We start from the raw sequence: 26,998 nt of genomic DNA on the forward strand, positions 1-26,998 counted from the left end.
AGTGTAGTTTTAAAATGACTGCCTAAAACAAGATGTTTAATTTTGTATAGAACTTAAATTATTTCTATTTTCCAAATATGTTTCTTCATCAATAAACACAAAACAGAATCAAGAAAATACCCGGATATGAAACTAATTTTCTTCCTATTTGCATCACTGCTGAAGAAACGTTGTTCTGCTTTTCAAAGTATAGAAACCTAGGGCCGGGCGGTCAGGCGCAGTGGGTCACACCTGTAATCCCAGCACTTCGGGAGGCTGAGGCAGGCAGATCATGATGTCAGGAGATCGAGACCATCCTGGCTAACACGGTGAAACCCCGTCTCTACTAAAAAATACAAAAAATTGGCCAGGCGCGGTGGCTCACGCCTGTAATCCCAGCACTTTGGGAGGCCGAGGCAGGCGGATCACGAGGTCAGGAAATCGAGACCACCCTGGCGGGCGCCTGTAGCCCCAGCTACTCGGGAGGCTGAGGCAGGAGAAAGGCATGAACCCAGGGGGCGGAGCCTGCAGTGAGCCGAGATGGCGCCACTGCACTCCAGCCTGGGCGACAGCAAGACTCTGTCTCAAAAAAAAAAAAAAAATTAGCTGGGCATGGTGGCGGGCACCTGTAGTCCCAGCTGCTCAGGAGGCTGAGGCAGAATGGCACGAACCCCAGAGGTGGAGCTTGCAGTGAGCCGATATTGCGCCACTGCACTCCAGCCTGGGCGACAGAGCAAGACTCCGTCTCAAAAAAAAAAAAAAAAAAATCTAGGGCTGGGCGTGGTGGCTCACGCCTGTAATCCCAGCACTTTGGGAGGCCAAGGGGCAGATCACTTGAGGCCAGGAGTTCAAGACCAGCCTGGCCAACATGGCGAATCCCCGTCTCTACTAAAAATACAAAAAATTAGCTGGGCATGGTGGCACACACCTGTAGTCCCTGCTACTCGGGTGGCTGAGGCAGAAGAATCACTTCATCCTGGGAGGCGGAGGTTGCAGTGAGCCGAGCTCATTCCACTGCACTCCAGCCTGGGCAACAGAGCAAGACTCCATCTCAAAAAAAAAAAAGTACGGAAATATAGAAAAATAATCCATTGGCACTAAAATGTGTCATATGATTCAATTCCTGCTAATAAATAGGTTTAGGTAACCTTATGATTTTACCATTTTAAAAAAAACCTAATATGGCTGGATGTGGTGGCTCACGCCTGTAATCCCAAGCACTTTGGGAGGCCGAGGCGGGCAGATCACGAGGACAGGAGATCGAGACCATCCTGGCTAACACAGTGAAACCTCGTCTCTACTAAAAATACAAACAAATTAGCCGGGTGTGGTGGCAGGCGCCTGTAGTCCCAGCTACTCCAGAGGCTGAGGCAGGAGAATGGCGTGAACCCAGAAGGCAGAGCTTGCAGTGAGCTGAGACTGCACCACTGCACTCCAGCCTGGGCGACAGAGCGAGACTCCGTCACAAAAAAAAAAAAAGAAAAAAAAAACCTAATACTAATTTTTAAATGTCTAGCTGTACCAGTACAGCTTACAGCTTACAGCTTTCCAGATACTCAAACAGGTATAATGTCATTTCTTAACTCCAAAGGACCACTGAGAAACACAAGAGAAGTGTTATCAGTACTCCCAATATAAAGATGAAGAATTTAATTCAGACGTTAAATGATGTGTTCAATTTCTCAGAGTTTCTTCAGGACAGAACAGAATTCAGACCCAAGGGCTTGAGCAGCTCTCTCTGCAAACAACACTGCCTTTAAAAAGCCACTATCAAACATCTATTTATTCAATGATTTGACTTTAACTTTGAAATTAAATTTGATTTTCTAGATAGTCATGTCATAACCAACAAATGTCTTCAATAGTACAACATGGACCTGAGTTTTAAATACTTAAAACAGAAGAAACAAAAATGAGTTGAAGATACTGACTTTTAAGAATGCAAAAAGTTTACTCTGACTTTTCAAAAAAGTTACATAAAGATCACATTTCAAATATTATGTTAATTATTAATTATAATTCATATTTAGTTGTAGCATGAAATAAATTATATTTGTTTTACTGGGGAATTTTTAATAAAAAGCATTTTAGCAGTGAGATTTTCTAATTTCTGAGATCTAAATTAACAATTCCTTACTTTTAAATTTTAAATTTTGAAAATTGTAAACCCTGCTTATATAACACCTTGCTTTGTGTTCATCTCCGTCACAATAATTATTAATTCATGCTTGTTGTGTACACATAAAGAGCCACAATTATTCATAGACACAAGATAAGCTACTTGCATCTAAGCTAAAAGTGGGAATATTCACAAATTTACTGTGAGAAATATTAATAAACATATGCTTTCATGAATGAGATTCATTTATCAAAGTTCTGTGATTCTGAATAATGTGCTTATTTGGGAAGTTTGTTTCAGAAACTCCCCTCCCTTTTTAAATCTCGTAGCAGCATTACTGAGGTATAATTTAGCCACACCAAACTGCTGCCTTTCCTCTTTGACCCCTCACCATTACCCCCATCCTTGATTTCCTTAGAATCCTTTTTTTTCATTAGCTGATGTCAAGGTGAAGTTTGGACCAGACCAGAGCATTGAGGCTTTGTGGCATGCAAAAGGACTCAGATAATTCTCCTTTCCATCAGGAAGTATACGCCACCTGAAAGAGTCCTAAAATAAAGCCCCAGAACAACGAACTGGAAATAAGAATAGTATAAATACCAAAATCATTAAAGGCTTCCAATTTTTATATCCTGCTTGTAAGGACTTAGGAAATGTGGCTTCGTGAAGGTAAAGGGGTGATTTTATTTGGCCACAGTGTACATGTCTTGTCTCTGCTTACCCATCACCCACTGTCCTTCTTCTGGCAACAGAGCTCTACCTGAAGAATGGCGAACTGCTCTTCTCCCACTCGTGATGACGTCACCTCTGCCATCAGAGCAGCTGGACCATCATCGAGCCAGCCATTGCCAACAGTAATAACCATAATGTTTTTCTTCTGGAGTTTAGGGGAATGAGGCACTCTTTGCAGCTCTGGTATAAGAGGACAGAGGTAAGGCTGGAGCGGCTAGCAGCCATGCCATAAACAAAAGACCTGCGCAAGGGCAGGACTAATGCTGATGACGCCGCAGAATGAAGGAACCCAGGAGATTATGCCAAGATTTCTCAGTTACCTTAATCACAAGGTTCTCTTTTGGGGTGAAAATTGCTTGGGTTGGGTTTTCTCACTTTTGCAACCAAAAAGCACCCTAACTAATAAAACTAAGTGTAATAAACTTAGAAATAAAACTAGTGTCTTCAGATACACCAGTTCTGTTGAAGGAATGAATTTCAAAATTAAAAATAAAAGTAAATTAAAAATTACAAAATAGATACAGCAGTTCTTTGTCATATCCAGGAGTGTGGCCCTTTGCAAGTTCTTCTCCACCACCAGGTACTCCAGAATCCCTAGAAATAGCAAACTAGCTCAGACTTCACCATCAAGAATTTATGTTAGCTAAAAAGAAATATTTTCTCACAGGGAAATTTTCAAATAAGACTTTATAAAGTGGTTTAGTCTTCAAAGTGTTTTTTAATGCTTTAATTTTTTAAAAGGTTTTTCAATAATTTGTATACATGTATATACTAAGTTTCCAATAAACAGTAAAATCTCCTTTTATGGCACAACTAAAAGAAGGCTAGGGCCTGAATAATTTTTATTCATTAGGTAAATCTAAGAAGCAGAAATAAAATACACTCTTTATACCTTTTCAATCCCAATGACTTGTGTAAAAATCATTAATACTTACAAGAGAAGTAAGCATGATAATTTGATTAGTTACTATTTAAAATTTGACAAGATTTTCCTAAACAAATTTGTTTATCTGTAAATTGGTTAAATATCCAAACTAGATAAGTGTTTTTGCCAATTCCTCCAACAGTCACAGAAGTTTAATCAGAATTCTTAGCCAACAGAATGGGACTCTAAGTACAGTAGCTCATGCCTGTAATCCCAGCACTCTGAGAGGCCGAGACGGGTGAATCACTTGAGGTCAGGAGTTTTAGATCATCCTGGCCAACGTGGTGAAACCTTGTCTCCACGAAAAATTACCCAGGCATGGGGGTGCACGCCTCTAGTCCTCAGCTACTCAGGAGGCTGAGGCAGGAGAATCACTTGAACCCGGGAGGCAGAAGTTTCAGTAAGCCAAGATTGTGCCACTGACTCTAGCCTGGGTGACACGGTAAGACTCAGTCTCAAAAAAAAAAAAAAAAAAAAAAAAGGAAATCTCGAAGAAGGGATAGTAGCACCAGCTGTCCAATGAAAACATGCAAAAGCTATTCTAATGGTTCCAAAACAAACACTTTTTTTAATCTCAAAAAATAAAACTAAATTGTTTCTTTCTATTACTATGTTCTAATCGGGATGAAATATTAGCAACTAAAATAACATGTTGGTTTTAAAACATTTAAAAAGTTGAAAATTCTAGTCAAGAAAGATATTGTATATATACGCTAAGCAATTCTAAGGTTATTATTAATGTTGATATAGTTCAGGTGTTTGCATTACATCAAAAGGATAGCATGCATCAAACCAGTAACAAAAGATAAATATAAGTACCTGCAATTGAGTAGCGTGCATTATCAAAGTAAGGGAGAAAAAAAAGACCAAAACCAAAATAAATAATAGATAAGGCAATATGCCTTTGAACAGCCTACTAAACAAATATCAAACAAATATCAGCTTAAAAACAGGTGTACTGTGGCCAGCGCGGTGGCTCACGCCTGTAATCCCAGCACTTTGGGAGGCTGAGGCGGGTGGATCACGAGGTCAGGAGATCGAGACCATCCTGGCTAACACAGTGAAACCCCATCTCCACTAAAAATACAAAAAATTAGCCAGGTGTGGTGGCACACGCCTGTAGTCCCAGCTACTTGGGAGGCTGAGGCAGGAGAATGGTGTGAACCCAGGCGGCAGAGCTTGCAGTGAGCTGAGATCGTGCCACTGCACTCCAGCCTGGGTGACAGAGCGAGACTCCGTCTCAAAAAAAAAAAAGACAGGTGTACTGCAAAATGATATAAAGATAATACAGCAGAACTTTTTAACATCAATGTAATATTAACTTAGCCAAGCTTCCAAAAAGAGACTCATGCTGATTTTTCAGATATACTACTAATAATATAAATAATAATAGCTTCCATGTATTTAATACTTTAGGTATCTGATGCTATGAGCCTGACACTAAGTGTTTTACATATGTTAGTTGCCATTAACATCATGGTGATACTACAAACTGGATAATAATCCTGCTTTACAGATAAGGAAACTGAGGTGTTCAGTATTAAATAACTTCTGAAGATCACACCATGAGAGAATGGAGTCATCATATAAAACCAGGTTTGTCGGAACCAAAAGCCCATGTTAACTATATGCTAAAGCGTTTTTCATTCCCTCAACATACTTCGAGTATCTACTATGTGACAGATATCGTGAAAGACCTAAGGACATGATTATTAGCAAAGCCAGACATAGTTACAGCCCTTACAGAGTTTAAAGTATAGTGGGTGAAACAAACATAATCCAATATTCACAAAAATAGAAGCAAAATTAAAACTATAATTGTGATAAGTTTTGTGAAGGAAAAGAATATGGCATTATCTGAGTATATAGTAAAGGGGCCTCACATAGTCTGGGAGATCAGGAACAGTTCACTACAGATGAGTCAGAGAGCTGGAAATCCACATAATAAACAGGTGAGAGGTGTGCAGGTAAGATGGGAAATTGACCAGACAGAGGGTAAAACACGTAAAAAGGCTCGGTGGCGAAAGGGAACTCAGAATGTCTGTGTAACTATAAAGGTAAAAAAGGTCACTTTGGGAGGCCGAGGTGGGCAGATTACGAGGTCAGAAGATCAAGACCATCCTGGCTAACACGGTGAAACCCCATCTCTACTAAAAAATACAAAAAAAGGAGCCAGGCATGGTGGCATGCGCCTGTAGTCCCAGCTACTGGGGAGGCTGAGGCAGGGGAATCACTTGAACCCGGGAGGCGGAGGTTGCAGTGAGCCGAGATCATGCCACTGCACTCCAGCCTGGGTGACAGAGCGAGAGTCCCTTTCAAAAAAAAAAAAAAAAAAAAAAAAAGGCAGTACACACAAAGCAGAGAGCTAGAGGAAGGAGAAACGATGCAAGATGATGTTTGTATCTCAGAAACCTGAAAAGCCCGCGGTAATGCTGGGTGTAATGACATGTTACTCAAATGTGAGCAAACAAAAGAGAAACTTCAAATCTGTACACTCAGTTTTCAAAAGTAATAAAGGCTCAATAGCAGTGGTGACTATCTTAATTCATACATCTTTTCTAGGCCTAAAGTGAAACACTAAAGAAAGATACTGTCCCTTCAGTGCTTCTGCTGACAAGCTGCTTTTCAGCCCCACTACAGCTGTTTGGTGCAGGCTGCTGTGTATCAATTCCTCCTCTGCCTGCCATTTTCAGCCTTTCTCCATTCCTCCTTTTTACCACTGACTGATTTTTCTAGAGCAAAGTCTGATTATTTCATTCTCCTGCTTCAAAATCCTTCAACAGCTTCCCATCACCTAATAGGGAATACATAATCTGGCTCTTGTCTACCCACCTAGTTTCATCTTTTTAGACCATATATAGTAGAGCCAGCATTTGAGGACATCTGGAGAACTGGTTCATTTCTTGATGCTCTATTATCCCGAGTGATTGACCTCATCTGTATGGTCCAAGGTGCCATTTTCCCATGTCCATATTTCAAACAGTTGAATGGGGTAGGGGCAGAGGGAGGGTGGGGGAGGCAGTAAATCCTTCCTTAAAAGACCTGACTGCAAAGTATAGCCTGTGGCCACACCTGGCTACAAAGGAGGCTAGAAAATGTGGTCTTTATTCTGGGTACCCACAAATTCAATTACTTCTATTAGTATGGAAGAAGGAAAAAATGAATTTGGAGAAATCACTAGCAGTGTATGATACAAAAACTGAAATTGCATGCATTTTGTTAAATTAAATATGTTTAAAACTAAATAATGTGGTTATTGTTTAGAATTTATTGGATTAATTGTAACTTCCATTTTGAAAAAAAGTGTAATACAAATATTGATCTAATCTTTAGAAAATGTTTATAGAATCACTTTATGGGTATCCATTGCCAAAGAAATGACTGCCTCTCCGAACTCCTATGTGACAACTTACCCAAACAGTTCTTCATTCAGATTCTCCAATTCTTAACAAAGTGCTTTTATATTTGCAATGTGATAATACTTTAAAAGACCTTCTGAGAGATTCTTTAGCCACTGAGACTTTTTGAAAGGATCCATTTGGTTTCTCCCCTAACAGATAACAATGACTTCGTTGTACTGACCAGGAAAGGAGGCTTATTCTTCGCATGAGTTTTAAATTGGAACTCAGCTATTAAATCATGACCTGTCAGGTAAATAAAGGAAGAAAGGTAAATAAAAGTCCTTTTCTCATTTATTAATATTCCTGCACATGGATTAGTGTAGTCAAGTTTTTAATAACATTTTCACTGACAGTGAATCTTGATTTGACTTAAAAGGTCACTTAATATTTATCATTCCTAGCCACAAGTATAGGACTCTGAGTACAACAAAATTCCTTTTTTTACCTTCCCTACTACTGTAAAGAAGCAGAACTGAAATCATCGTCTTTGAAAATATGGTTGAAGTCAAAGATCTACCTGAAATGCAAATGTTTAAGTAGTTATGTCCCCGATATTAGCAATGACCTTGAACACTTTAGCCAAACACAGTAACTGTTCCTTAAATCATTAACTTACTTTGGATTCCTAATGTAACTGTGTTTGGTGATTTGGGTAATAGAATTTTGTTTTAAGTCACTATCTTTATTGGTATGATATACTTAAACTGGATTAGTTTGGATATTATAGAAATGAAACAAAACTCTGATAATATTTGGTATCTTCACCTCAAAGTTGCTTTTCTAAAGATATTACGTTTTTAAATACCTAGCAAAGAGCATTATAGGATGTTAGAACCAGAAGAAATCAAAATATGTTGTCTTATTTTTCAAGTTATTTTGTAATTTGTACATATCTATATTTCTCACTTTATTTCTCTGTCCTATACGCAAATAACTCTCGAACAAGTCCTTATTTGTAACACTGCCACCAATGAAGATTCCTAGCATGAGTCAATAATAACACTGGAGAATTTCAAATTCTTGAAGAAATTGGCTGGATATTGTATCTTTTGGAATTGGCTTAAGGCAAAGCTCATTACAACAGACATAGTCAATAGATACGATATAAATTAACGAGGAACAAAATTCTGCCCATTTGTTCTCCTTAATCTGTGTTTAAATGCTTATCATTTTCCAAACACTTATTCTTGAATTTTAAAAAGAAAATTACAAGGTGTCATATGCCCTATTCTATTTTTCTAAAGTACTATAAATTCCCCAACTACTTGCTGCATTTTTAACAGCAAATTCTTTTTAAATAAACTTTTCTGTCGATAGCAGTTAAAGTATAAAATGTCTCCCTCAGGGAAAAAAAATAAATAAATAAATAAATAAAAATAAATAAATAAATAAAATGTCTCCCTGGATGTATAATGTACTACCCACTAAGAGAAAAGGCCCATCTAAATTAAGAAATGGCTTCACAAAATGCTTACAAATTCACTCTTTGAATATGTAAAAACAAAACTGAATTTACAGAAATATTAACCTTTCTTTAACGTGGCTATAGCATGCAAATCATTAAAAAAAAAAAAAGGCCATGTAGGTCAGGTGTGGTAGCTCATGCCTGTAATCCCAGCACTTTGGGAGGCCGAGGCAGGTGGATCACGTGAGGCCAGTAGTTTGAGACCCGCCTGGACAACATGGCAAAACCCCATCTCTACTAAAAATACCCAAAAAAATTAGCTGGGCATGGTGGCACGAGCCTGTAGTCGCAGCTACTCCAGAGGCTGAGGCAGGAGAATCACTTGAACCCAGGAGGCAGAGGTTGTAGTGAGTCAAGATCGTGCCACTGCACTCCAACCTGGGTGACAGCAGAGTAAGACTCAGTCTCAAAAAAAGAAAAGGCCATGTACATTACTTTTCCAGAGTGTAAGCTTTACCACATATTGATCTGAGTGTGTAGAGAGATATGACACAAGGGATTATTAAAAGACTGATGATGGCAAGATTTAATGACACCATAAACCCAGTGACAACTCCCATCCATTTTAAAAGAATTGCCCATGGATCTCAAAGTATTTAAGAAATACGAGAAATTATATTGACTTTTTTCCAGAGAGGAACTGATGTTAATAGCTACTTAGAGATTTTAAAATAAAATACGTATATGGTAATGCAACAAATACGTATTAATATTTATGGAGCCAAGCGCTTGAGATATTCAGTGGCAAAAGAAAAAGATCCCTGCCTTCAAAGAACTTACAGTCTATCAGGGTAGACAGATGATACACAATGGATACAATAAATAATAAATTATATTGTATGTAATAAGATTATATGGAGGAAGGAAAGGTAACACAGGGTAAAGCAAACAGGAAAGACCAAGGTGAAATGTTAAACATAGCATTACCATATGACCCAGAAATTCCATTGCTAAGTATATACCTAAAAGAATTTTTTAAAATATATATCTATACAAAATCTTGTACATAAATATTCACAGCTGCATTATTCATAATAGCCAAAAAGTGGAAACAATCCAAATGCCCATCAACTGATGAATGGATAAACACAATGGGTCATATGTCTACAACGGAATAGTATTCTCAATAAACAGGAATGAAGTACTAACATGTGCTGCAACATGGATGAACCTTGAAAACATTAAGTAAACCAAGCCAGACACACAAAAGGACAGACGAATATTGCATGTTTTCACTTATACGTGGTACCTAGAATAGGCAAATTCATAGAGACAGAAAGTAGACTAGAGGTTACCAGGGACTGGGGGAAGGAGAGAATGGGAATTTATTTTCTAAAGGATACAGAGTTTCTGTTTGGGATAGTAAAACAAAGTTCTGGAAATGCAGAGCAGTGATGGTTACTCAACATTGTGAATGTCTTTAACATCACTGAATTATATCTTTTTAAATGGTTAAAATGATAAATTTTATGTATCTTTTATTGCAATTTACTTTAAAAGGCACTAAAATCTGACTATGAAGATGCCTACTAAGCAGTGAAATCCAGCTCACACCCAGCACCTTTGTTCTCTTTCCCCCATACCACACTGCCCCAGCAGCAAGCAGAAATCGGAGCCCTGCTCACAGTGATTTCTCCGGTAGCCAGATCTGGGCATTGCTACTTGCCGTCATGGATATAAATGATTAATCCTGACCCAAGGGGGCCAAATTCTATCACCTCATAATCTGAAGTTTAAGAAGAGGGACACTGAATACAGAAATTGCTCGATTCGAGTCATGTAAATGATGGGACCCAGAGAGTAGGACCTGCTATTGAGATTCCCAAAGCAGCCCTAGGTTCCTGCCTCTCCTGATGCTCAGTTGTTGAGCTCATCATTTTATTTCTTGGAGCTCCTCCAGTATTCTCACAGTAAATTTCCTTCTTTCCGTAAGCTAGTCAGAGATGGTTTCTGTTCCTCACCAACAAAGAACGTTACTTCTAACATAGTTTTTCAAATCTTAAACTTCATCCATGTGGGCAAAGTGATACCCAAGTATCCCCTGCTTTCCAAATCTTTAGAGCTTTTGAGATCAAATAGTAAGAATGGGGATAGCAAGGGATGCCTATAAATTATTTTCAAGAGTTCCAGGGCAATTCACTACAAGGCTTGCAAATAATTTAATTAAATGTGAGCTGCAACTTGAGTTGGTGAGTACTCTATTCTCTGAAATTTTTACAAATAATACACTTTGATTTCCCATTAGAAAATTAACAACTTTTAAACCAGTTTTGTTTTGGGTTTTGTTTGCTTATCTGGTCACTTGAGCTCTTATCTTTAGTTCTGATGATTCATATAAGTTCCCTACATAATGTGAAGAATCCTCTTTTCCTTAGTGATTATTTCATAATTAGTCATTACAGGATCTCAGAGAGCTAGAGAACTAGAAATTACTTCACTAAAAAATCTAAGTTTTCTCTAGGACTCTGTCGAGGAAATCTCTGGGATAATCAATATATAATAAAAGTCCAGTATTTTGTAATCTGCACAAAGAAATTTTTATGATGATATTTGTACAGCGACTCAAACATCTCAGTAATAGATAGAACCTCATGAACACATAGTTGAATTCTAAGAATTCAGATTATGCTTTGTTCACTTCCTTTAGTCTTCCCTGCATTCATGGGAATCTATCTATGGCTTTTTTAACATGTTAAAACACCAAAAGGAAAAGAGAGCATGATAGACTCCATATATACCAGAAGGGTATTCTGTACCAAGTGGGAGACTCGTGTATGTGTGTGCTATATTAAGAACTATTAAAATAGTTCTTAACAGTTCATTAAAATGGTTCTTAATAGTTCTTAATATTCGATGAAAAGTTGTCCATATTGCCAATGTTTCCAGGCATTTATAAAATTCTAATTAAGTTCATGATTCATGAAGAAAAACTACTATGAAATACTAGGGATGGAAACAAATACAGGGAAAGAAGGTAAAAATATAATAGCCAAAGGCACTGGGTATGTCGCATAAATTCCTCCCAAGCAACTTCCAAGTGTCTTCCTGACTGGGCTTTATAGTCCTAGCCTCATTATCTCAGGTCTCAGTAAATTCACCCTATGTGACAAGGATGGAATGCCGTCTTATTCTCAGAGGATCTGAACCAAGCTTAAACCTCTCGCATTTGGAAAATAAGCATAAAATAGGTTCTCAGATTATTTCTTCTGTCTTTGCATATCTCAACAATATTGAATTGTTTGCTTTAGTTTTTTTGGAGCTATTAAAATGGACAGTAAAATTTTACTAATTTTTTTAAATGAAAGAAAAAAGTACCAAGAATACATAATCAACCATGGACATAGATCTGAGACAAATATCCATTCTAATGATCCTTCCAAGTTCAGCGAAAATGCCACCTCCTCCTTGAAGCTCCCGCCAGGTCATCCCAATCAGGAGAGAAAGAATCTGACTCTTCTGACTTTCTGTGGTACTGTCTTAATCATCTTTTGGGCATTTGGAAAAAAAAAAATTGCCTGACATTGCAGTTACTCAATACCAGTGTTATCTCCATTGCTAAATAATTACTATAATAATTGCACAAATATTTATTAAACACCTACTATACAACAGCAATTTTGTCAGGTGCTGAGCATACAGGATTAAGAAGACAGCATCTATTCCTGACCTTGCAACATTTGCAACACTGAGAGCAAAAAAAGTGTCAAATGCCTTGATGTCTCCCACAGATCCTAGCCAAGAGTCATACTACAAATTCGCAAAGGAAGATTTTCAGATAACAATTAAAATAACAAATTAATTAATTAATCCATTGAGATAATAATTAAAAACAGCTTAATATCTGGCATCTCTTTACACACATTCCCTGGCACATAGAAAGGGCTCAAGAAGTATCTACTGAACGAATTAATGAGTCATTCTGAAGCATGCTTCAGCATAAACCACATCTCCAGGATAGTCACATGTGTCTTAATATGGACACATTTTCAATTGTACGACTAAAGTTTTGTCTAAATAATCGGATATTTTAACTTATTCTTAATTCAAGGTTGGAAATCTTTGGATAGGTTGGTGTAAACTATATAATAGCTACTGTTAACCCATTATTGATTTGAATTTTGAGAGAGCTAATCCATCTATTTCAAAGATAGTCAATAAAAACAGTTGATTAAATTTCAATTACACACACACACAAATCTCAAAAACTAATACTATAGAAGTTGACTCAAGCAATAAAAGTTTCATAGTGAGTACTAAGATTACTAAAATGAACAAGTCACCCATGCTAAAGTGCATACTTCTTAACATGCGTCAATAGACTTCGAAAATAAAGACTACCAATACTCTTCAACTTACAATGGGGTCACATCCCAATAAACCCATGGTAAGTTGAAAATATTCTTAGTCAAAAATTCATTTAATACACCTAACCTACCAAACAACATAGCTTAGCCTAACCTTCTTTACGTGTTCTCAGAACACTTACATTAGCCTACACTGGGCAAATACAAAGCCTATTTTGTAATAAAAGTGTTGAATATCTCATGTAATTTATTGAAGACTATACTGAAAGTTGAAAACAGAACGGTTCTTTGAGTACTGTAATATGGTTTCTACTGAATGAGTATTACTTTTGCACCATCATAAAGTTGAAAAATTGTAAATCAAACCATCAAACCATTGTAAATTGGTTATCATCTGTATACATTTACTACATGAGTTAAATCAACCAACTTAATTGCTCAGCATTACTGGTTAGACAAACATCTTTTCCACAATACACTTTAAAATACCAATAATAACCAGGAAAAAAAACTTCATGGTAAATATATGACTGTCTATTTCAGTAATAACAGTTTCTCAGTTTGTGGTTTTCCTCCACTGATCATAACTAGGAAAATAATTTATTTATGCTTTTTAATGTAAATATTGTTGATTAACAGTAATAAGAAATTAAAGAGTCCTTAAAAACCATTTTAGTTAACTTTCCTGGCTATAAAAGTAATAGATGTTTAATTTAAAACCATACATAAAACTGGGAAATACAGAAGAAATAAAAATTGAAATTAAAATCATCTACATACTCACCACAAAGGGTCAACCACTGCTAATATGCTGTTCTATTTTCCACATATATTGTTTTGAATATTTTTTATTAAAATTGTGGTTTTCTAAAGCTATATATTTTTAAACATTCCCATCTAAGTCATCATGGGAGTAGAAACATGACACCAAAAAATGCCATCAATACATTCAAAAGGCACAGTTTTATTCATTAAATAAGTGAATGGGCTGGGCGCAGTGGCTCACGCCTGTAATCCCAACACTTTGGGAAGCCAAGGCAGGTAGATCACCTGAGGTTAGGAGTTTGAGACCAGCATGGCCAACATGGCAACACCCTATCTCTACTAAAAATACAATAAATTAGCCGAACGTGGTGGCGCACATCTGTAGTCCCAGCTACTCTGAAAACTGAGGCACAGGAATCACTTGAACCCAGGAGGCAGAGGTTGCCGTGAGCCAAGATCACGCCACTGCACTCCATCCTGGACGATAGAACAAGACCCTGTCTCTGAAGAAAATTAAAAAATAAAAATAAGTGAATGAACAAATGAATGATCATTAAAATTTCACGTCTGATTATAACGCAGTGATCTATTACCAAGTTCTGATATTTAAAAAACCATAAAATTCACTGTTATTATAGCATAAATCAGTCATAAAAGTCCACTGTTACTTCTTTTATATTTATATATAAAGACCCTCTGTCTGGAATTTAAGTTTTAAAGTTTGAGTCTATAGTGTTCTGTCTATATTCTCTAAGTTATCTACACACTATCTGCATGACAACAGTTACAAAAAAAAAAGTGTCATTGTGAAAAGTGCTACCTGTGTAAAAAGAAAATGGCTCTGTTCCACCTAGAATAAAGCCAAGCAGTTACCTCCGAATTCTCTTCTATCAAAGCCAAGCCATCAGGGCTCTTAGGAGGGGTGGTTGTTTACTTAACTGAGCTCTCATTGCCAGAGGGGGCTGAAAAGCTGCAATGGTATTTATAGAATGATTTTTAGGTTTAAGAAATAGTCACCCTTTCAGCTTAAAACATACCTTATGTTCACCACTTCAGAAACTCTCTTTGTACTTAATTTCAAGTTCCACAACATCACACTTCTAACACTTACACTTTCCAAAACAACTCAGTATTCAAGCTTCTGTCATCTTCTTCCTCCACAGTGAACACGCATGCAAATGTCCAATGGACTTTTAGATATATTTATCACATTGTCATATGCCTTAGCCAAAACAAAGCTAAGCTTATAAGCCTGGTTATGGCAGGAAACAACAGCCATCATTTGGAAGAGTTCTGTTTGGAAGATACTAAACATCTTATACAAAAATAAAAGTTACCTATAACCATTCCAAGCTTCATACAACTCCCTACTGATCAAAAAGTCCTATTGAGGCGGGGTGTCATGGCTCACACCTGTAATCCTAGAACTTTGGGAGGCTGAGGTGGAGGGATCGCTTGAGCCCAGGAGTTCAGGGTTACAGTGAGCTGTGGTCACGCCTCAAAAAAAAAAAAAAGTCCTATTGAGGAAAATATTTTTAAAACTATAATAAGAACAGCATAATTAAATAAGATAATAAATCAAATCTACAACTATTTAAACATCAAAATGTTTAGCAGGAAAATAGATCAGGAAGAGAAATTTGAGGGACTACAATTGGGAATAGTAAAATGTAAACAGTTACACAGTCTCATTCATCTAAGGAATTAAGTCAGAATTATAAACTGTGTGACCCCCTCCCCATCACCCTACCAGACATCCATCCCTGAACATGGAAACAAAGGAACGGAAAACTTAATTGCATGGGCCAACATCAAGCAGGAAGTAAAAATAAGGGCTCCAATCCTGTCACTCTGACTAAGAGACTAGGATGATGATGCTGATGATGCTTTGAAGTCAGCGCATCCATGGGTAGTCACCTGATACTTACTGAGACCTTAAGTACTAGGTGTTGGTTCTGAGGCGATCCTGAGAAGAAACCTCAAGGCAAAGGCAGCTATCACTTAAACATACATATACAAACGTACACACACACACACACACACATACACACTTTTCATTTACCAACCCCTCAACCATGCCGAGAACAGCCAAGGAAAGACTGATGCACCTTACACTGATTCTACTATCCCACTATCCCAAGAATTCTGCTATGCTCAGTCCCTACTCTGTGGTATCTGACCATTGGTCAAGTTGACGTACACAGAAATGTGAATATCTGTTGTCATCAGATGTGGCAGCAACAAGAAAGACAAATCTTAGTATAGAAAAAATGGAAGGAGGAGAAAGAGACAATCAATACTACATTTGAAAGTGGACAGCACATCCCAAGACTCCCTCCTTCACCTTTAAAAGAGACACAAAAACTATAACCTGAAGACATGCCAGTAGAAAATAAAAATAGTTTATTTAAAATACATTCACCATCTTCGTCCAATAGGATTTAAAGCAATTGTCCGTAAGTCAATACAAGTATTTCTTAAATTGATTCTTTAGATGAAAATTTAAATTAGGAAATACAAAGCAGGCCCCTTTGCACTTACACAGAGAAACGAACAATAACTGTAACTCGGCTTGCAACAATTCGAGATTCAGAAACATCTAGTAAATACAGGTAAAGGATAATGGGGAAAAAAAGGAGAAATGCCAATCTTTGCAACTAGGGCATTCAAATTTTGCACAAACAGACTGATAAATCAACCTGAGAAGCTGGGTCACTAAGCCTAACAAAATCCTCCCACATCTCCAGTCAGAGGGGCCTCCAAGAGGGGCCTGGTAAACTCAAATATAGTGAAACTCCATGACTTTTCCAGCTGAAAAATTCATTACCTTATGGCAAAAATTCCCAGCAACTACATAATAACAATGTATATCATCCAAAACTTATTTACATGCTAAACATTAAAATCAAACAAGATTTATTTGCAAATAAATGTCTATTCATTATCTTGAAATACTGTGTAAACTCAGTTCTCATTAAACACCTTGCTAAGCTGACTTTGAAAAAACATCATGCTACTAGCCATCATGCATGGATGAAGAGCTAAAATGGAAATCAAAAACTTTTAGTCTAATTTTTAGCTCCCCCGTTGTGTTTTTAATATGACAGTGGAATAAATTTTGGCTGAATATATACAGTGTCGATGTCTCCAATCTGATTCACTTTAACAATTCATACGCCTTTGAAGAAAATGTGCAATTTGACATACAAAAATATAAGCATAATGTAGATTTTCCTAGCAATTTTCTAAAAAAGAAATCTTTTCTTTCTGTCTCTATCACTTGCTTTTATAATACCCCCAGGGGGATGGGCAACAGCATCTTCCCTCCTTCTTAGTTTTCAGGAAGACATACTGATGTGAAAAAAGAATAAATGACAGGAACAAGGCCGCATGGCTAATTAGCAGCAGACCTGGAACGACAGACCTCCAACTAACAGAAGAGAAAGAAAATTCAACTAGAGAGATGCACTCTGTCTTTGAAGCAGAAAGTGTACAAATAATGACCCCACAACAAGACAATGAGAAATCACAACTACCACTCTGCTTTGGTTTCATAGCCCTAAAACCAACTTGCAAAATAAAATATCTACCAATTGTATACTCTGAGGTAAAAAATAGGGAGTGCTACCCCTGCATGTACCTAGATAAGATTTCATGTGGCACAGACATATGTTCCCATGAGTTTTATAACTACTAAAAATCTGAGCCCAATGTGATTCCACACCCTTAAGAAAGTACTAAAACCAAGCATGACTGACCATTAAAAAACTGCAATGTCACAGACAGAAAGGAGAGGGAACAAAATCACGAACCAGTCTGACTTCTCAGGATAAAAGCATCAGATGTTATATTCCATGGCCTTAATTAAGCCATTATAAAATTAAATGGGATTATTTCTCAATAGCTGAAACTTTTTCCCCCCGAATTTTAGGAAATTATTTTATTTACGGAATCCCCAACTTTGAAAACCACCCACGTTAATAAAAATCGATGAGAGGAACGCAAAATACATCAGTTTAAATCAGGATAAAGTATCTTGGTTTACTTATCAAAGCCAAAAGTCAGTTTTAGCATCTTATCTAACAACTGCCACAGAAATACACACTCTGATGGCTGGAGGTACAGAGTAGCGGACCGCAAGGAGCCGTGGGCAAACCTACATCCCTGGGCACAAGAGCCACACAGTTTTGTTGAGATGGAAGACTTATGGCCAGGAAAATAAATTCCCTTCTTTCTTCCTAAGTTTCCTCTTCCATCTTATATGAATTTTAAATTTAATATTTAGAAGAACAGCAAATGAACAGCATGGTTTCTTTAGAAATTAAATGAGCCTTTTTCAATGACGTGCCAGATGCTTTCTGAAAGTAACTTTCAAGTGTTTGCAACATTATTTGCATATCCCACATACAGCAGAATTTGGAAATGTTCATTAATAGGATAATAATTTCAGGTTTAATTTTTTGATATTCCCAATTTTTTATTATAAAAAAATTAACGCTTTCTGCACTGCCCTGTTTTCAAAGTAGAAAAGTGCTATATTTTTATGCATCATAAAAATTTGATGCATATTTGTCAAATGAGATTTCATAGCACCTTTTTTTTTTAGACAGGGGCTCTCTCTGTCACCCAGGCTGGAGTGCAATGGTGTGACTGTTGCTCACTGCAGCCTTGACCTCCCAAGCTCAAGTGATCATCCCACCTCAGCCTCCCAAGTAGCTGGGACCAGCTGGGACCACAGGCATGCACCACCACACCTGGCTAATTTTTTATATTTTTTGTACAGACAGGGTCTCCGTATGTTGCCCAGGTTGGATCATGACATTTTTAATTTTACAGTTTGTCTTAATTATTCTATAAAGAGATTCATTCCACCCAGGACCCATTTAAGTCCTAGGCTCACCATGCTTCCCTTGAGTATCCTTTGGACACTATTCCAGTGAAGGCCAGGAAACTGCATCAGGGCACATCAGCAATGACTTTTACTACAACTGTCCTTTGAAAAGATGTTCAGAAGCAAGTACCAGGAGGGAGGTATGGTCATATCCAACCTCTGACTTCTAAAGTACTACAAAGTTATCTGAAACTCTGAGCAGTCTATCTCAGAAAAAGAATATCCAATCAAAGCACCAAGTTTCACCAATAGCAGCATTTCTTTTTGTTTTGTTTGTTTTTTTGAGGCAGAGTCTCGCTCTGTCCCCCAGGCTGGAGTGCAGTGGCACAATCTCAGCTCACTGCAACCTCCGCCTCCCAGGTTCAAGTGATTCTCCTGCCTCAGCCTCCCGAGTAGCTGGGACTACAGGCGTCCGCCACCACACCCGGCTAATTTTTGTATTTTTAATAGAGATGGGGTTTCCCCATATTGGCCAGGCTGGTCTCAAACTCCTGACCTCAAGTGATCTGCCCACCTCAGCCTCCCAAAGTGCTGGGCTTACAGGCATGAGCCACTGCACCCGGCCTGATGGTAGCATTTCTAAAGACCCTTCTTCACCTTAGAATCTAGCAGCACGAAGGCTTTGTCATATTAACTTCAACAAGACTCAGTTCATTAACAGAAAAATAATATATTGCACAAATACATACTAAGGAAGCTCAACCTTCAAAACACCAACAAAAAAGTTGAATACAAATCAGAAATATTTACACAAATGTATGTTGCACATTAAAGGTTATTCTAGCTTATTTTTCTCAAGGTTTAAAGATTATCGTGTACAACCAAAGAAAAGCAGTCTTGGCTGGAAATCTGGAGACAGGGTTAGAGTTCCAGCTTTTGGCATTAATGCCCTCTGTTTCTTGGGTTAGTCACTTCATTTCTCTTAACCTCAATTCCTGATCTCTAAAATGATCAGGGTCGACTCCACAACTCAAACTTGTAGCTTCCTGATATGCCATCTATATAGTCCTTCTGGTATTTGTTTTATAAGTTATCCATAAGCTTACCTTTGCTGAATAAGACACTAAAAAAAAAAGTTCTTTTCTTTGTCTAGGTTTTATACTCTATTCCTAATCCTTGTTATTATTTTGTCCACAAATATAACTATGGCTCACAGTCACCAAGGCAATGATAATTACTACAACAGCTAACACATCAGTGCTTATAATGTGCCAGGTACCGTGCTATGCACTTTACATATATTAATCTCTTCTTCCCCACCACAACCCTATGAGGTAGAAACCATGCTTATTCCCATTTGTAGAACTGAGGAGACTGGGGCACAGAGAGATTATGTAACTTTCCCAAGGTCATAAGGTTTACAAGTGGAAGCGCCAGAATTCAAACCCCAAGTATTCTGTCCATGGAACCCCCTCTGCTTAACTACTACATCGCACACACACACCTGGAGAGTCTACGGAGGGTGAAGAGCAGCAGAGTCCACCTGCAAAATGTTGCTGGGGGCCCAGAAACTGAGCTTGTATCATGAATGATCTCAAAAACAGTGGTAGCTCATGATTCACAAACCCAGCAGAAGCACTTGGCACTTACGTGTTTTTCCTTCCACGCTTTAGTTGCGTAAGAAAGTAACACTGATGGAAAAGGGATTGAATTAAATCTACCTCCCTTCTTTCACTCATTGGGGGAATGCACAAGTAACAGGAACTGTGGAAGTACTGGTGACTTCCACGTCCCAGTGGTTAGTGGGCAGCACTCCGTTATAACACAGCTGGAAGTCACTGTCCCGGGTCGTTGCAGGTTAAGCCATCTGCCCCAAAGCCTAACAGCTGAAAACAGTAACGAGGTAGGAGTGGAAACACCAGTTCCACAGCCTGAAATGTAGGGCGGGGGGATCTAAGTGCTGAAACAGCGAGGTAACAAAAAATTTCCTGTGCATCAAAACATACTGCAGCGTGCAATTAAACTGCACACTGCTATTCCCAATCAGAAAAGAGAAAACAAGGAAGTCTTATTTAACCATTTAGCACACTGTTTATATATATATATATATATATAAAATACATAAAATATATAAATATATTAATATGTATTTGCCTCATTCATAAACATATATACATATATATGTGTATATATATGTATATATATTTTCCCCCATCCAACTCGAATCTCAAGAACTCTTCACTTGGCTAAATTCCAAGAGAGGCTCAGCATTTCAGTGGGCCAAGGCCTGGGAAGGGGAGATAGCAGGTCTGAGTTCTAGAACCCAGGAAGCCCTCAGAGCCGTCCAGGGGCCACAGCGCTGCGGATGCCCCTAGGGCTGCCCAGGCCAGTGGGCCGAGTCCTCGTTCGGCAAGGCCAAAAGGAAACTGCTTCAGCGAAGAGGGGACGGTGAGCTCCTCCCGCAGGACAACGCCACACTTTGGCTCACCACATCGCTTGAGTTTCATGTCCAAGGCCACGGACTTTTATCGACTGCTCTTTCAAACCCGGCACTGAGAGACCAGGGGCTGAGAACGGTAGCGAGAAACGGTGGAAAAGGGGGGTGTTTTGTTTTACCTTCCAGGGAAAACAAGCACACATTTTAATCAAAACAACCCAGGGAGAAGCCAGCGAAGACCTCTTCGCCGGGCCCGTCTCCGGGCTTCTGAATCACTTCCTCCTTTCTGATGTCTCTGAGCTTGAGATTACGAAGTTGCTGAGAAAGTCTTGCCTCTCAGGGCAGCTTCCTGCGAGCGGGCGAGCGAGAGAGCGGAGCACACGGCGCTGTCCGCGGGCGCCGACCCTGCCCGGCCGGGCCACCGCGCGCGGCAGCGGGAGGACCGGGCGGCGGAGGAGGGACAGGGACGGGTTCCCAGGACCCGGAGCGCGAGCGCTGCCCAGCCCGCGTCTCCCGCTTACCCCAAGGTGCTGATGAAGCCGTTGACCGAGCCCTCCGCGTACAGGGACACGATGTCCCCTATGTAGAGGAAGCTGGACATTTTATCAGTCATGCTGCTTCATGTTCCACAGTGGACGACCCTCCTCTTCCCTGCGCCCTCGCCGCCCTCTCTCCAGGGAGCCGCCGCGGCAGGAGCGGATCGGAGCGCGGGACTACAGCGGCCAAGAGCCGCGGCGGAGGGCACGGCCCGAGCCACCGAGCGTCGCGAGCCACCGAGCGTCGCGGCTCAGCCGTGCGTGCGCGCCGGGGAAGCCAGACGGGGGCCAAGCCGCAGCTGCGGACACCCCGCGAAGAGCGCAGCCCAGGCGCGCAGAGAAGCCGCAGCCGCCGCCGCCTCCCCGGCAGGTTTCCTGTTCCTTTCTGAAGTTTTCTCTCCAACACCTTTGCTCCTCCTCCTCCTCCTTCCCTCTCCCCTCCCCACTCCGTGTCCACTCCCCGCTCTGCGACCCGCCGCGGCCGTCACAGCCGCCCGGCGGGAGCTGGAAGTGGCAGAGCCCCCACGGTCCCCTCGGGGGAATTTTTGGACCAGGTGCCGGTGCCCATTGGGCGAGGGGGAGGAGAAGAGCCCTGGAGAGGTGGGGGGCGGCCAATCAGGGAGCAGCGGCCGGGGGCGGAGCTGGGCCGGGGCGGGGCGACCCTCAGGAGGCCGGGCCACCCGGGAAGCCTCCGCTGCCGGCGCACCGGCCCGCTAGGAGACGCGACGCTGGGCGGCGCTGGAGGGGCGGCGCTGGAGGGGCGGCGGGGGGACCCCGGCGGGGGAGCGGGCGCGTGCGGCCGCCCTGGAGAGGCCGGACCTAGGGCGCTGCCTGGGAACGCGAAGAAGCTTGATGGGGGCAGGGAGGGTGAGAGTTGGCGGCCGGGCGAGCGCACTGTAAGACCCGGGCACAATGGAGAGAGCCCCCGAGCTGCTGGAGATGAAAAGGTGGAGCCCGAGCGGGGTGGGTAATTTGCTGGCCAAGGAAGAGGTAGGCGTTGAAGTAAAGGAAAAAAATACAAATAAAAAATAAACGCATGATAAAGAAAGTAGAAGAGGGAAGGAAGAGAGTGAGGGAAGGAGGATGATCTCGATTTCGTTATGTAGTTTGGGTGGTCTTTTTCCTCTTCTTTTCTCAAGTACGCGGCGTTAATGAAACTCGACCCGTCCGCTGATGTCCAGGTGGACGCGAGCCTCCAAGGAGGTAAACGTCACTTGGCCAAGCCAGTTTTTGTAGCCAACCTTCGGCGGTGAGGGCTCAGTGGAGCTGAGCTTTAAGCACCCGAGGCCGTGCCTCCTGCGCTTCCTTAACTCCAAGCCGAGGTTAACCTTCCACCCCCATCAGCCCAAGGTCTTGGCTCAAGACAGCCCTGGCTTGTTTACGTTTAAAGCTGCTGACTCTTAAAGCTCCAGCCGTTATAAGCAAAACGCAGCTAGACACGTTTCCACGCCTTCTCTGTTGCTTCTGTAGCCCTCTTCTTAGAACATGATTTTAAAAGCCTTTTGCCCTTCCCTTCTAGAAGACATGGTGGAGGCAAACTGTATGGCGGTTTTGATACCAGCCACCTAATTTAAAAGTGCTACATAAGTAATCCCCACAGAGCAAAGTTTGTAGAAAGGCAGAGTAACTCGGGGTGTGCAGAAGCATGTTGTGTCAAATTGTGCAACAGACCAAAATGTAACTTACAGTCAGATGTCTTACATGTCTTACAGTTCAAAGATGGTTTAGATTGAGACTTATAATCACATAATAGAAAATGAAAGAATTAGCCCAGAATTCAAAAGGCCAGGCGCGGTGACTCACGCCTGTAATCCCAGCACTTTGAGAGGCTGAGGCGGGAGGATCACCTGGGGTCAGGAGTTCAAGACCAGCTTGGCCAACATGGCAAAACCCCGTCTCCACTAAAAATACAAAAATTAGCCAGACGTGGTGGCACAGGCCTATAATCCCAGCTACTCCGGAGGCTGAGGCAGGAGAATTGCTTGAAGCTGGGAGGCAGAGGTTGCAGTGAGCAGAGATGGCGCCACTGCACTCCAACCTGGGCGACAGAGCGAGACTCCATCTCAAAAAAACAAAAGTTTGTGTTTAAAAAGCCTGCTAGATAGAAGGGAATAGACACTGAATCCAGGAAACACCAGTGCAAAGCCTGTGTGTGTTGAGATAAACTGGACCCAGTCATTGTAATAGCATGCAGCTGACAGATCTCCTTTTATGTGTCCTCCTTTGTAAAAAGTTACTTGACAACTTAGAAATGCCTGTTACATAATCCAGCCCTCCTCTGTCTACACACATTATATCACTGTTGGGGGCCACCAAGACATTGGGCATAGGAGTTATTAAAAAGCTTGAGACAGAACAACATAATGACCCTGGAAATGGAAGTTTCTTTTATCCAAGAGATCTGTGCATGACATTGTATTGTTCCCCATATTGCACGGCACTACTGTGCTATACATCCAGTGGATGCTCAATTATTGATCAAAATCATGAATGATCTTTGTTTTAAGTCACAAACTATCTGTGGCCAACACATACAAAATGAGTAGTGGTTGGCCAGGCACAGTGGCTCACGCCTGTAATCCAAGCACTTTGGGAAGTGGAGGTGGGGGGATCACCTGAGGTCAGGAGTTTGAGACCAGCCTGGCCAACATGGTGAAATCCCATCTCTACTAAAAATACAAAAATATTAGCTGGGCGTAGTGGTGGGTGCCTGTAATCCCAGCTACTTGGGAGGCTGAGGCAGGAGAATCACTTGATTCTGGGAGGTGGAAGTTGCAGTGAGCTGAGATTGCGCCATTGCATTCCAGCCTGGGCCACAAGAGTGAAACTCCATCTCAAAAAACAAAACCAAATGAGTAGTGGTTGTTTATGCTAATGAACAGGTGCAAACCTCAAACCATGTACCCAAATTATTGATCAAAATCGTGAATGATCTTTGTTTCAAGTCACAAACTATCTGCAGACAACACATACAAAATGAGTAGTGGTTGTTTATGCTAATGAACAGGTGCAAACTTCAAACCATGTACCCAAATCCAATGTCTTCCTTCCTCTTCACCCTGTCCCCACCACCCACCACTCAACACCCACAGAGGTATCCAATATAGTCTGGGGACTGGAGCTGGTCACTCTTCCATGTTGGCATGGCAAAGATGGTTAGCTGGCCACACAGAGGTGACCTAAGGGGTGGCCAAGGGATTCATACAAAGTCTTGGGATCACTTTTTATTTCTTTCTCTACCTAGTTCTTCCTTTCTATTATCTCAAATGTCTCTTTTTCACCTTCCCCTATATCATTGCTCTCTTCTACACAGTTGCCTGTTTCCACCCTTCCAGTCTCTCCCACTTGCTATCCCATAGCAAGCCAGAGCTTTATACTTACAAAGTTGATCTCATCAAAACTGCTCAAACCTCCAATGACAGCTTATTGTCTACAGTAAGGCCTACCTGCTGATGTGAGTGTTAGATGTGAATGTCAGTCACTCTAAATAGACTCTCCTGTACTAAGAATATGAGACAGTTTGCCAAACCCTCACTCACCATGTCCTGTATTCCACACCATCCATGATCTGGTCTCCTTCTCCTTTTACAACCTGAGTTTCTGCCCTTCCATTCCTGGTATCCAGGAAAGCCAGACTTTCCACATGTAACCTGGCACTTTTAGTCTCCATGTCTTTGAGTGTGATGTTCACTCTGCTAGAAGTTCCTCTTCTCCCTTCTCCCACCTCTGCATGCCCAAGCTCTGCTTCCCCAGTGGAACTTCCTATATACTGCCAAGGCAAAGTTCTACCTCCTCCTGAATTCCCATAGCCAGGCCAACTTGCCCCCTAACATTCGTGGGTTTCCATGCCAAGAGTATCAGAGGCCCTTATTACATAGTCTAAATATTAAAGGTTGCTAATTAACTAATAAACTGTAAAAGGTGGTGTAGTGTAGAGAGAGTTGGCCCACGTTTCCAGCTTCTGTCTCTGTACTTGGGAAAATGAATTTATGTATGAGATTCTGGACACTCAGGACACAGTTTAGAAGGAGGAGGAAGTTCAGGCTTCTGGTGAGTGTGTCCCCTTAATCCAGAAGATCCTGTAAAACTCAGAGCCCAGGTCAGGGACTCAGTTGCCTGGTCTAAGGGCACATCCCTTTTAAGGTACCTCTCAACACTTTCCACCTTGCCTTGTTGTTATATCTGTACATCTTGAGTCTTACCAAACTAGAAACATCCTGAAAATGAGAACAGTGTCTAATTCATGTTTTACCCCTCATGGGGACTAGCAGTACCCATTTATGACTTCAATAAATATTTGATAGATAAATGAAATAATAAATAATGTAGAATTTTTGAATGCTTAAATATTTTTATTACTTTGGATGATGAGAATAGTCCACCAAATGATATTCAAAATGTCTCCTGTCCTGAGGCTATGAGTCACTTCAGCAAAAGCCCAAGTTATCATTCCCTAAAAAACCCATAGGGAGAGATAATAAATACAGCAGAGTGTAATATTTGAAATGTTTACTCCCAAAGGATTGCCTATACTAAAAATAAAGTTTCAGTAACGAGTTCTTATAGCGGAGATGTTCTCAGGGTAATTTACATTCAGTGTTCACTTGGATATCCTCAGATCAATACTAGAAGTGAAAGGGTTTGCAATCTATTATCTGTCAACTGAGTGTTTTGTGAATCCCTTTTCTTACTCCCTGCGTTGTAATAAATATAATCTTTTTTTTGAGATGGAGTTTTGCTCTTTGTTGCCGAGGCTGGAGTGCAGTGGCACAATCTCGGCTCACTGCAACCTCCGCCTCCTGGGTTCAAGCAATTCTCCTACCTCAGCCTCCTGAGTAGCTGGGATTACAGGCGCCTGCCACCACGCCTGGCTAATTTTTGTTTTTTTAGTAGAGACAGGGTTTCATCATGTTGGCCAGGCTGGTCTCAAACTCCTGACCTTAGGTGATTTGCCCACCTCAGCCTCCCAAAGTGCTGGGATTACAGACGTGAGCCACTGCGCCTGGCCTAAATATAATTTTTAATAGTAACTGGTTTATTGAGCAGTCTGCTTCATGAGGTGCAAATAAAATATAGGGTTTTAAATCATTCCCTTTCAACAAAGGGAAATGTTCTATCAAATCTACGTGTTCTGTCTTTTAATAATCTTTCAAGGAGAGCTCTTAGATTTACAGTCATTGTCATTTTCAGTTATTAAAAATACACACACATGGCCGGGTGCAGTGGCTCACGCCTGTAATCCCAGCACTTTGGGAGGCCAAGACGGGCAGATCACCTGAGGTAGGGAGTTCAAGACCAGCCTAGCCAACATGGTGAAACCCCGTCTCTTCTAAAAATACAAAAATTAGCGGGGCGTGATGGTGCATGCCTGTAATCCCAGCTACTCTGGAGGCTGAGGCACAAGAATCGCTTTAACCCACAAGGTGGAGGTCGCAGTGAGCCAAGATCACGCTACTGCACTCCAGCCTGAGTGACAGAGCGAGACTCTGTCTCAAAACACGCAC

At 40.7% G+C, this 26,998-nt stretch overlaps 1 protein-coding gene across 3 annotated transcripts in view; it reads right to left on the minus strand.

The window, feature by feature from the left end:
- Positions 1-22,013, minus strand: part of ITPR2 (inositol 1,4,5-trisphosphate receptor type 2) — a 506,561-nt gene extending 484,548 nt beyond the window's left edge. For 2 of the 3 annotated variants that reach the window (XM_055280317.2, XM_055280318.2), the window contains exon 1: positions 21,480-22,012. In XM_055280317.2, coding sequence (XP_055136292.2) covers positions 21,480-21,571 — 92 coding nt within the window. In that variant the 5' untranslated portion in view covers positions 21,572-22,012. Of the gene's footprint in view, positions 1-21,479 lie in introns of all 3 variants that reach the window. The other variant, XM_055280315.2, reaches the window with a different exon arrangement.
- Between the last annotated feature and the right edge of the window lie 4,985 nt (positions 22,014-26,998).

This window comes from Symphalangus syndactylus, chromosome 5, assembly GCF_028878055.3.
Source record: "Symphalangus syndactylus isolate Jambi chromosome 5, NHGRI_mSymSyn1-v2.1_pri, whole genome shotgun sequence".
Taxonomy (NCBI): Eukaryota; Metazoa; Chordata; class Mammalia; order Primates; family Hylobatidae; genus Symphalangus; species Symphalangus syndactylus.